At 54.1% G+C, this 12,357-nt stretch overlaps 1 protein-coding gene across 1 annotated transcript; it reads right to left on the bottom strand.

The window, feature by feature from the left end:
• Positions 1–1,071: 1,071 nt before the first annotated feature.
• CALHM1 (calcium homeostasis modulator 1) lies at positions 1,072–4,803 on the bottom strand. The gene is made up of 2 exons (XM_008542567.2): positions 4,110–4,803; positions 1,072–1,687 (listed from the first exon to the last, which is right to left on the bottom strand). The coding sequence occupies exons 1-2, from the start codon at positions 4,659–4,661 to the stop codon at positions 1,205–1,207; spliced, it is 1,035 nt and encodes a 344-aa protein (XP_008540789.1). The 5' UTR covers positions 4,662–4,803; the 3' UTR covers positions 1,072–1,204.
• Between the last annotated feature and the right edge of the window lie 7,554 nt (positions 4,804–12,357).

Here is a 12,357-nt window from a genome sequence, read left to right as displayed (position 1 = left end):
GTTACCTCCTCTCACACCCTCCACCGTCATCTCCACCTCAGGGCAGAGCCTCTTAGACTTGGAGCTCCCTCCCCAGGGGGTGGGGTGTTTGAGAAAATGAATCTGTTTCTAACTGCTCGAGCCCTGAGGGTGGTCTGATTTTCCCCTGAGACCCGGATGTAAGGGGAGTGTTAGGGTGGTCTCCAGCGTCCTTCCGTGACACGTGCTGTGGTGTGAATGAGTCGGCTCCAAATTCACAGGTTGAAATCCTAACCCCTAAATGTGCTGATATTAGGAGGCGGGGCCTTTGAGAGGTGCTTAGTTGTGAGGGCAGAGCCCTCATGAATGAGATTAGCACCTTATTAAAGAGGCTGCAGAGAGATCCCTAGCCCCGTCTCTCTCAGATCCCTAGCCCTGTCTGTCTGCTGTGTGAGGACGCAGTGAGAGGACCTGGCTGTGGAGCAGGAAGAAGGCCTCCGCCAGAACTCAACAGGCCAGCTCCCTGATCCTGGACTCCCAGCCTCCACAATTGTGAGAAACGAGTTTTCGTTGCTTATAACCTACCGAGTCTGTGGCATTTTGTGGCAGCAGTCCAAACAGACTGGCACAGGAGGCCTTTTGTGTTTGGTGCTAAATAAATGTGAGGTCCACTTTGACAACTGTTGAGTGACCTCCATGGTGACCACACACCTGGCTTCTCCCGAATGGACCTAACTTCTGCCATCTTGTCTCGTCACCTGTCAACCCAGGCGTGTCACACCAGGTGAAGCTGGGTGTCACGTCCTTATGGCCCACCTTAGCCCACTCAGCCTCTCTCAGGAGACTGGCCAAAATTAGAGGATTCTTGCTTCATGAGACGGCTGGATGCACCTCCCCCACCCAATCTCTGGGCCTTTTAGAGGTACTAAAAAGTCCCAGACGAGAGTGGACGCCAGGGCAGGGGTGAAGTGGCTGGGAGGGGCTGGGCAGATGGGAGCTTGTCCCCTCCAAGCCAGGTCTGAACCCTCTGACAAATACTGCTCATGGCCCCGCTGCCCCAGGGCCATCCAGGGCAGCTGGAGGCAAATTTCCTGCCTCAATGGGCAGGTGAATACATGGGCATGTGGGTCTGCTCATGCAGGGGCCTACCGCCCAACACCTGCAGCCTTCATTGTTCCAGCTGGTCTGGGGGTCTGAGGGGTTGCGGGCGCACAGCCCCATTCCTGCCTCTTCACCTGGCCACGGCTCACACTTTGCTGACGTAGGTGGCCACCTCCTTACGTGGAAGCCGGGGCCCTCCCGCAGCCCAGCCGTTGCCCATCAGCGGCTTCTCCTGGCCCAGCCGCAGGGGCGGCTTGCACTTGTGCCAGCTCGTGAGCAGCCTGTTCATAGTGCCTTGATCGGTGATGCCGCGCAGCTTCTCCTTCTCCTCCTCAGCACCTTTGGTGGTAGCCGGGACAGCAGAGCTAGCAGGGGTTGCGGCCAGGGCCCCGTGGGCGTGACCCAGCTCCAGGTCATGGTTCATGGCCTCGAAGAACTGCTGGATACAGACCTTGGCGAAGGCCCTGGCATGCTCCGTACATGTCTCATCAAAGAGCTTGCGCTCGATGTCAATATAGTGGGACCAGTACTTGCTTTTGAGGAAGGCAGCCTGCGTGAAGCAGGGCCGCACAGAGCGCACGATGAATGCCAGCAGTGTGGTCAGCAGCACGAAGGACCAGCCAAGGGCCTGCAGGGGAGAGAAGAGAGAGTCAGCGAGACACTGCCCTCTGGCCTCCTAAGCCTGTCCAGACCCTACAAAGCACTCTTTACAGCAGGGCCTTTAGGGAAAAGAGTACCAACTGGGCAAGTGACTTCACTTTTTTTTTTTTTTAAAGATTTTATTTTTTCCTTTTTCTCCCCAAAGCTCCCCGGTACATAGTTGTATATTCTTCGTTGTGGGTCCTTCTAGTTGTGGCATGTGGGACGCTGCCTCAGCGTGGTTTGATGAGCAGTGACATGTCCGCGCCCAGGATTTGAACCAACGAAACACTGGGCCGCCTGCAGCGGAGCGCGTGAACTTAACCACTCAGCCACAGGGCCAGCCCCATGACTTCACTTCTTGGCCTCCATTTCCTCTTCTGTAAAACGGGCACAGAAATACCATCTCATGCAAATGAGATCATGTGAGTAAAAGGCCCAAGTGTAGGCCTCACACTCAACACACAGGAGTCAACTGGGCAGACCCTGGATTAGGCTGCCTGGGTTTGAATCCTAGCTCCACTACTTACTAGTTGGCTGGAGCAAGGTCCCTGACTTTTCTGTGCCTCAGTTTCCCCACCCATAAAATGGGGCTAGTGATAGAGATAGTTACAGTTGCTGTGAGTACTAACTGTGACAGTAAATGTGCCGTAGTGCCTGGGACATAGTTAGTGGTTAGCAGCTGTTAGCCATTGTTATTACCCCAATGGGCCCTCGCTGACCTCACCTCTCTCAAGGAAGCCTTCCTTGACCTCCCAGACCGTAGTGGCCCTTCCTGCTCTGAGTTCTGTACCTCTCCTTTGGCTCCTGGTACTGTCTGCCTTTCAGTCGCCAGCCCTAAATGAAACCTCCTCTGTGTGGGCTCCGAGCTGTGCCCTCAGGGGTCACCGAGACAAATCCGATGGTCACTCAAACTCTGTGCTGAGAAGCACTGGATGCTTGGGGGCTAGCTCTGTTCTGCCAATAACTCCCTGTGGGGCGTAGGGCAGAATGCTCCCTCAGCCTGCGCTTCAGGGTCAGCCCCAGCTGCACAGAGAAGCATTTGGCCAGATCAGGATGGTGGACAAGGAGCAAACCCAAAAGCGTGTGATGGGGGCCAGTGCGTAAGGGCAGAGCAGACACCAAGTGGGGGGCCGCAGAGCATGTGCTCAGTTTGCGGGGGCACACCCAAAGCTGCTTAATGAGGAAATGTGAGCACTGTGGGGCTGGATCTCCCGATGTTTCAGGTAAAGCTGGAAATCTGATTTGTATGTGAAAATTTCTGGCTTTAGATGATGCTAACTAATTCTAAAATTGAATTTCAAATTCACACTCTGAGGGCCAAATGAAACATGTCTATAGGCCAGGTGGCTGTCCACTGGGGGCCCTTTTAGCTTCCGATATGATGCTAAAGATGTTTACAGATCAAGTAGAGGGACAGCTGCCCCAGGCCCTGAGGCCCATGGGAGAGGAGGCTCAGGTTTGGGAGTGACACAGCGTTCAGATTGGACACTCAGAGTGTGAAACTCACACAGGGCGTCTGGCGGTGATACAGGCCCCACGGGAGAGAGTTCTGGGCTGGAGGGGGTGGCCAGGGTGTCTGGACTGGCCAGAGCAGAGTGTATATGTTCCTCTAGTTCTTGCAGGGCAGGTCCAGCGCCCCCTCTGCCTCCCCTGACAGCCCCCGGTCCACAGTTTGCAAGGGATGCTGCCCGGGCTGGCCTCCCCATGCTGCAATGACTGAAGGGGAGGCCTGAGCGGCTCCCATGAGTGAGGGCCCAGAGGGGCAGAGGATGTGGGGGTGGAGCTGGGGAGGACCCGAGCTCTGGAGTTCCCGTCAGTGGGCCCTCCAACCCTGCCTTTAGGGCACATCCCAACAATGCACCCCCTCACACAAGCCCTCCCTTTCAGGGGCACCCAGACCCTGAGCTCCCGCTCCCCCAGCAGGGAGGCATCAGCTGGGGGCATTTGCCAGGGAAATGTACCCAAATGGCCCAGCCATCCACCAGCCTCACCACTGCCTAGACCTGGAAGAGGAAAAGGATGCAAATTCCCCCAGGCTTCCATGCTGGAGCTCAGGATGGAAGATGTGGGGCTGGCTGAGCTGTTGGGTCCTCTCTGGGAGCCTCAGGACAGGGCACGGTCCTCTGGACTAAGGTAGCCACGGCGCTTTCTCCAGGTGGCACTGATCTGAGGGAAGATATGTGGCTCTGCCTTCAGAAGCCCCCACCTCAGTCAGGAAAATATGCTCCTGCCCCACAGAGCTCTGTCTGAGCGGGGAGACCCAGACTTGTCTGGGGAGTCCCCATCTGTTGGGGAAACATGACTGTGCCCTGAGGAACCCCGTTTCTAGAGGTAAGGGGATTGGGCCCTTCCAGAGGGACTCTGGTCTGGGAGGGGAGACCCAGCCCAAGGTCATCTGGCCCCCTCACCTGGGAGATGCAGCGCAGGTAGCGCACGGCCACCTCACGGGCCAGCAGCCAGTCGCCGTCGTAGATCTCGGGGCAGGGCACCCGGGCCAGCAGGCGGGCGAGCTCGGGTGGAGGCAGGCCGGGTGCCAGGCTGCCATTGCCCAGCACAGTCACTGGCACGGCAGTGCAGAAGGCGCAGAGGAAGCACTTGCCATCGAGCAAGGTGACAGCCACCCAGATGACGGGTGCAATGAGGGCTCGCTGGGCCATGGAACAGAACATATAGCGCAACACGGCAGGGTCCTTGGCCCGGCGGCCCGGCGGCCGCTTCCACTCCTCTGCCAGCATGGACACGTTGTTGTTCATGACCAGACCGAGCAGAAAGAGCACGAGGGGTGGTGCCAGCAGGATGCCAGCACTGTAGGCAGCGTTGTAGCCCGGCAGGCAGGGGCAGTTGAAGTCGAAGGCAGAGTACATCTGGGCGCTGGCCAGCGCCATGATGCCGCAGATGCCATTCATGAAGGACTCTTGGTTGGACTGCAGGAACTGGAAGATCATCCGGAACTTGTCCATTGTGGCCCCCTCGGGGCCCGGTGGCCTCCTCCCACCTCACCACTGCCTCAAGGATGGCCCCTGTGGCCCACTCTGCATGCGGGGTGCCCACCTCATGGCTGAGATGGGCAGAGCTCAGGGTGGTGGCTAAGGTCACTGTCTCTTTGAGAAACCTTCTAGTCAGGTGCTGGCAGAGAGGGCGCAGGTTGGCCAATCCCATGGGTGCAGCCAGGGTTCTGCCCCTCCCCTCCTCACCTCTCCTGGGTTTCTCTCCACAGCCGTCTCTGGTGCTGGGAAACCACGAAGGCTGCACCTGGTGGGGACCAGTTCTCTGTGGGCGTGGGAGGGGGGCGGGGGGATGGGAAAGAGAGGGCAAGGAAGCTGAGACACAGCTGTGAGACACTGTCTCCAGTAGGGTGGGTGTTTGGGAGAATCCAGGCCTGCTGCAGAGGGCTGTGCTTCTGGGCCTTGTCCCCTGGGCTCCTAGGAAGCATGTCGTCTTCCTTCTGCCCTTCCCATCGAGTCTTTCCTCCATGTTGTATCAGTGTCGAAGAGGTCTCCTCTATCAGTTCAGATGGTATAACGATGAAGCGATGGCAGCGTAGTGGCCATAATGGGGGTGATAATGGTGGAGGCGGGGATGCTGCTGCTGGAGGTAAAGGTGATAGAGGTGCTGATGGCACTGATGCAGGTGAAGGTGCTGCTGGCGGTGGTGATGGTGATGGCAATGTTGGTGGTGGGGGTGGTGCTGATGCTGGTGATGGTGATGGTGGTGGTGGTGGTGGTGGTGCTGATGCTGGTGATGGTGATGGTGGTGGTGGTGGTGGTGGTGCTGATGCTGGTGATGGTGATGGTGGTGGTGGTGGTGGTGGTGGTGATGGTGATGGTGATGGTGGTGGTGGTGGTGGTGCTGATGCTGGTGATGGTGATGGTGGTGGTGGTGGTGGTGATGGTGATGGTGATGGTGATGGTGGTGGTGGTGCTGATGCTGGTGATGGCAATGTTGGTGGTGGGGGTGGTGGTGATGCTGGTGATGGTGATGGTGGTGGTGGTGATGCTGGTGATGGTGATGGTGATGGTGGTGGTGGTGAGGATGGCAGTAATGCTGGTGATGTGGTAGTGATGGTGGTGGGGATATTGCTCACAGCGGGGATGGTGGTGGTGCTGGTTGTGTTGGAGATAGTGCTAATGCGGCATGGCATAGAGTAAAAAGCACTGAATTTGGAGTCAGAGGATTTGGATTTAGGAGGTGGCCAAGTCCCATCCCTGCCAGGCATAACGCAGGTGCATTTGTGTCCCATCTGCTTGTGTCTCTGTGGGTATGTCTGTGTGTTTGTGGATTGTGGATGACAAATCCTTTCCTGGCTCCACCTCCTACCTCTGCTCTCCAGATCAAAAACTGAAGGGTGGGGCAGTGGGCTTTCATGCCTGGAGCTCAGGCCTCCGAAAGCCTGTGGGAACCAGGCCAGGGCCCCTCCTTCGGCATATCAAAGTGGGGAGGAGCTTACAGTGATCCCTTTGATGCTGCCAACTCTCCCAGAAGAGCAGGTCAGACCCAGCCCCACCCAGACAGCTCCTGCCCGAGGTGAGCACGTGGGGCTGGGGCTGAAGCAGAACAAGAGCCTGGACAGGGAGACTCCCGGGGGCCCTCAGATCTGTGCAGCCTGTGCGTGCCCCGTGTGAGCTCACTGTGGCCTTGGGCCTCAGTGTCTGTGTATCCTCATGTGTGTGTGTAACCACATGAGTGGTCCTGTGTCTATGAGTCTCTGTATGACCGACAAGAACTGGCACTGACCAGGGCTTCTCCTGTGTCAGTCCCTATGCCAACATTCTACATACATCACCTTGTGTAATCCTCCTACAATCTATGGGATAGGTGCTATTGTCCCCTTTTACAGAGGTGGGGACTGAGGCTCAGAGAGGTTAAGTTACTAGCTAGAGGTTACACAGCTTGTAGGTGGAAGAGTGGATTTGAACCCAGGCTAGGTGGGAGTAGGGGTGGTGGAGGAGGAGGCAGGGAAGTGTTTTCTGGCTTTTCTCCTCCGGCTGAATCAGGTTCTACGGTTCTACTAGACGGGGTTGAAACTCTATTGTGTCACAAATAGGATATATGTGGAGAAGGATATTGCATCCCTTGGCCCTCAGGCTGGCCCTGGGGCAACTGAAGCCTCTAGGCTGGGACATCTAGAGGACCCTTGTTGGGCACTCCTGAGGGGGGCACCCACAGATGGAGAGCAGGATGAGGGAGATCCCGCCAAGGAGGTGTCCACCCCTGAACATCTATTGCAGATCGATGTGCATGGCTGACAAGGGTTCTGAGCTGCTAACAGAGCCTGACACACGGCCCCAGGTCTGGAGTAGTGGGCTGGGGGGTTGCAGGAGGCCAGGAGCCCAGGAGGGGTGTGGCTCCAGGGGCCGCTTGGAGTCTCTGTCTTCTGTAGGGGACATGGCTCCCTGTTAGTTGTGGACGGCCCTTTGGTAGCACCCAAGCTGGCCTGCTTTAACCACATATACACTCTCTGCAAATTCAACTTCGACGTTGTTTTAAAATGCTTTGATATAAAATAATTTGATTGGATTCTAAACCTATTACTGTCATTATCACAAGAATTTTGGTTACAGTTATTGAAAGGAAAGGATGAGTGTTAGAGTCTTTACTTACCATTTCAACAGCTGTAAATTTTTGAATAGTTGTAAAAATTAGTTTTAAATTTATCACCTCCTTGGGCCAAGATTTTTGTGGGTGATGTTTATCACACAATTGAAGAGATGATCATTAAAGAGCCTTGAGGGGTGAGGGGTGGGCAAAATGGGTGAAAGGGGTCGAAAGGTACAAACTTCCAGTTATAAAATAAATAAGTGCTGGGGATGCACCACACAGCATGGCGACCATACATAACAATACTGTTAACAATACTGTTTTGTATATTTGAAAGTTGCAAAGAGAGTGGATTTTAAAAGTTCTCATCACAAGAAAAAAATTTGTAACTATGTGTGTAGTGATAGATGTTAACTAGACTTGTTGTGGTGATCATTTTGCAACAGGTATATACATTGAATCATTACGTTGCGCCTCTGAAACTAATACAATATGTCAATTATATCTCAATTACAAAAAAAAATCTTGACTAGGAATGGCCCATAGTTATTTCATTCAAAAAATCTGATGTTAAAAAGTTGTGTTCATGGAAGCAAGCCCAAGGCTCTCATTTTAAGAGGTCTGGGAGATTTCATTTGGATGTTTTATACCAACTCAGTGTTTAATATCTTTCCTAAGGCTTTGCACTACATCGTTCTTATCATAATGATATAAGATAAAGAAGACGTAACTTTTTTTCTGCCAGGCTCTATAAAAATGTCTCCAGATCCTCTCAGTTTGCCCCAGAGTCATGTACCGATGGACCGGGATGTTCAGAAGGTTAGGAGCTCTGCCTCTGAAGGATGGAGGGGCGGGGGCAGGTGCCTCGAGGGAGAAGGCGGGCTGGCCTCTTGAACAGCAGCTGAGCACACAGCTGTGTCAGTGACCACAGAGCGGGGACAAGGCTGCCTGGGGGAGACTCCTTAACCGTTACCCCTTTACTTGTGCTGTCCCCCTCCTGGAATACCATCTGCCCACCCACATCCACTTCAAGGTCCCACCCATTCTCTTATTGTTTCTTTCACTGAACAGTCAAGTCTTTTTCTCAGCAAGAAACCATGTCACGGAGTGGTTAAGAACACCCTAACCAATGACCTGCGTTCAGGTCTCAACCCTGCCACACACCAGCTGGGACCTTGGGCTGCTAATTTAACTTCTGGGTCCACAGTCTTCTCATCTGTAAAGTGGGGAGAATAGAAGAGTTAACCTCTCAGGTTGTCATGAGGGGTCGGGGAAATGCTGCAGTGAAAGAGTTCAGCACAGGGCCATGCCCACAGCGTGCTCCCAGGAAGTGATGATGCTTTATCGCCCGTAACAGTAAGAAATACCATCTCTGCACCTGAGTTTTAGTAGCACATTTTGAAAATTTGTATTAGTTTCTTATTACTGCTGTAGAGAACTAGCACAAATTTAGTGGCTTAAAACAACACAAGTTTATTCTCTCATAGTCCTGGGTGGTCAGGAGTCTGAAATGGGGCTAAAAATCAGGGGGCGGCAGGCTGTGTTTAGGGGAGAAGCCACTTCCTGGCTTTCTCCAGTGTCTAGAGGACACACGCGTTCCCTGGCTCGTGGCTCTGCAGCACTCCGACCTCTGCTTCCATCACACATCTTGTCAGACTCAGATCCTCCTGCCTCCCTCTTATAGGGACGTGTGATTACATCGGGCCCACCCAGCTAACCCAGGATAGTACCCCCACCTCAAGATTTTTAAAGTAGTCACATCTGCAAAGTCCCTTTTGCAGGTAACACATTCACAGGTGCAGCGATCAGGAGCGGGGCCTTGGGGCCCATTATCCTATCTCCTCCAGTGGGGTCTTTGGCAGTGCATTTAGCAGAGATCTTCTCTGCCCCTCCCCCATAACTCCTGGAGTGTGGCTTGTGACCGGGGTCAACAGGAAGCAGGACGTCATGACCCAGCTCAAACTTCTCCACATGTTGGCAACAAAGTCACCCACCGCCACTGCTGTGGGATGTACACCGGCCCCTTCACTTCCTGCCCTCAGGAGCATTGTCCCGGTACTCAGCCCAGTGCTGGTGAGTCCACTCCGGCTTGGAGGAGTTAAGAGTACCATGAAAAGTAGCATGCAAAGGGGGCCTCTGGGGAGCGGGTGCGCTACCTCTAGGAAAATTCCCAATTTGCATAGGAGAGCACGAGTGTGTGGTGCTCCAGCGGCACTGTCCTCAACCCCCAGCTGTGGGAGCACCCAGAGAACAAGGCAGTGGAGGAGGCAGGAGCTGTCAGTGAGATATGGCTGCCAAGGCAGCTCAAGTACCATCAGGCTGTGTTACCAGAGGTATGACATCTTTACCTAAGAAGGATAGAGTGCTATTCTCTTCTGCATCAGCCAAACTGTATTGGGGGTTGTATATTGTGGCAAAAAAATTGGTGGTGCTCACCAAATATTCCATGGCTTCCTAGCAATTCCTAGCCCCTGTCCCAGGTAGGTTGGGGCCATGGGATTGAGAGTTCCCCACTTCTTACCGCCCTCGCTCTTCTTTCTCTCCCCTGCCTCTCAGACTCTGGACGGAAGTGAAGCAGGGCCTCTGTGCCACCCATCCCCGTCAGCACTCACCTCGACATTACAAAGGCTGCTCACGACCCACCTGAGACATTGGCCCAAGGCAAGCAGGAGGCACCGCAGTTAGTGCCCCTCCAATGACAGTCGGAGATTGGCGATAAACACTGCCCCCCTCCCCTCTGGGTTGATTGAGCCCGGGTGTGGGCTCCCAGGGTTGCCCGCAGCGGTGGCTGGCTGGCCCCGCAGCACCGTTTCCTGCTTCACTCCCCTTCCTGTATCACTTCCCCTGGTCCTTCCTGGTGTTCCCTGGGAGAACTTCCACATAAACTACTTGCAGTCACTTCCTTGTCTCGGGACCTGGGGAATACCACGTGTCTGGATGGTGGCACCCTAAGATGGGTCAGCCGGGTCCTCAAGTGACCAGAGGAGCCCCCCCTCCCCGTTCACCCTCCTCAGACTGCCTGAGTGAGAAATACATCTTTGTTTTGCTAAGGCGCCGACATTTCGGTTTCATTTTTACTGTATTTATTTTTACATCCTGGTCTAACCTGACTAATACAGTGTGGGCTGCTCTACGGGTACATTTTTTTTTCTGCTATTTCTCCCCAAATTCCCCCAGTACATAGTTGTATATTTTAGTTGTGGGTCCTTCTAGTTGTGGCACGTGGGACGCCGCCTCAACGTGCCCTGATGAGTGGTGCCATGTCCGAGCCCAGGATCTGAACCAGCGAAACCCTGGGCCGCCACAGCAAAGTGCACAAACTTAACCACTCAGCCAGCCCCTGTGGGTACATTTTAAGCAGGACACTGACAAACAAGAGCACCCAGGCCCATTTTGCCTCCTAAATGCTGTAATCTGTGCTTCTCTCCAGCTCCACCCGCCCGGCCCTGTCAGCTCTCAGCTGCCTCCTGCACCTTGCACTGGCCCCTATCAAGCTATTCCCGGGCTGCGGACAGAACGACCTGTTAAAAGCGGACATCTGATTAAATTACCACATGCTTAGTTCCCTTCAGTGGCTGAAGTCCAAAACCCTTAACAGGGCCTCTATGGCCATGTGACAGCTGGCCCTGGCACCACTCTCCTCCCAAAGTCGACTCTTGGGCTCACTTACCTGCCTGCTCTCAGCTCCTCAAACAGGATAAACCCCTTTTCCTTTGCACATGCTTTGCACATTCCTAGAGTGCTTCTCCCCCTACTCTTCACTTGAGAAGTTCCTGTTCATCTTTAAGATCTCAGCTGAATGGTCCCTTCTTTAGAGAAATTCCTGAACCCTCAGCTGAGACAAGGCCTGCTGACGCAGCTTCCATGGCCCCCGGCTGTCCTTCCCCTTCACAGCACTGGCTACAGTTTCAAGGACCTGTTTGGAAGGGGTGTGTTTCTTTAATAAATGGGGCTCCCGTGGACCACAAAGGCTGCAGGTCCACATCTGCTTTGTTCACTGCTACGTTCCCAATGCTCAGCACAGTTCCCTGCCTCAGCAGATGCTCAATTAACAGGTGCTGAATGAATGAATACGTGAATAAGTGAATAAAGGGGAAAAGTGAGCCTTGGACAAGATAAATGTGTGAGGAGGCAGGAACTCAGACACAAACAGGAGAGAGTCCTCGCCATGCTGGCTCTTGGCTTGCCTCCAGGGTTAGGTTCTGTGAGCAGAGTGGGGAGGGCTGAAGAGCAGTGCCTCCTTTATGTGAAGGTGGGTGGGACCCTCAGGGACACTCTCCCCTTTCTACAGCTCCCTCTGCCCTCCCCCTGTCAAAGCTGATCAAGCAGAGGCAAGGAAAGCTCATTTCATTTGGCTTCAAAGGGTTGGCAGAGCTGAGAGAACCCCGCCATCTTCTCTGAGACCCTGGAAATGGAAGCTTGTTAGTGTAGGCCAGAGTCCTCTGCTCCTATGGTAGTCTTTGGGTCCTGGTGCCCTTCCTCGTACAGGGATGCCGAAGGTCCCTCTCACATCAATATCCTAAAGTGGGGCAGGCTCCAAACCTCCCACCCTTTCTTTATACCCTCGGTGGGGCAGGTGCCCAGGGATTTATATGAATCCTACAGAAACCCAACCGTCTACTTCGCTGGGACCACCTCCCCGGGTGAGCCGTCCCTTGCCCTGGGCATTCACCAATAAGCAATGATTCTCTCTCAATGCTCCCCCTCCGGGGTCTCTCTGAAGCTCCGCATTTATTGCTCATCCTTCCCCCATCTTGAAATTCACTCCTCCCTGGCATTCTTCTGGGCTCTTTGCCTCTGTTGCTGCGGGCTCGGTAAGCCAAGGAGTTGAAAGAAAGATTTCTCGGACCCTCAAGGTCTGGCAGCAGTGCTCCTCTATTCAGAGAATAGCATGAAGCAGCCTGGGGACAGGACCCATGGGCAGTGAAGAGCGGCAGCATGGGTTGAAGGTAGGTAGGGCTAAATTTATAAAGCATAGGTATGTGAGTTATCGCTTTACAAGACAAAGGCAAGATTATGTAAAAAAGCCATTAAAATGGTGTCAGTGCAGGTGGGGTCTGGTTATCGGGTGGTCCTATAACTCTGGATGGGAATCAGGTCAGATCAGGCCAGGACATC

The sequence above is a fragment of the Equus przewalskii genome, chromosome 1 (assembly GCF_037783145.1).
Source record: "Equus przewalskii isolate Varuska chromosome 1, EquPr2, whole genome shotgun sequence".
NCBI classification, from domain to species: domain Eukaryota; kingdom Metazoa; phylum Chordata; class Mammalia; order Perissodactyla; family Equidae; genus Equus; species Equus przewalskii.
This window is presented reverse-complemented; position numbering and strand designations above follow the sequence as displayed.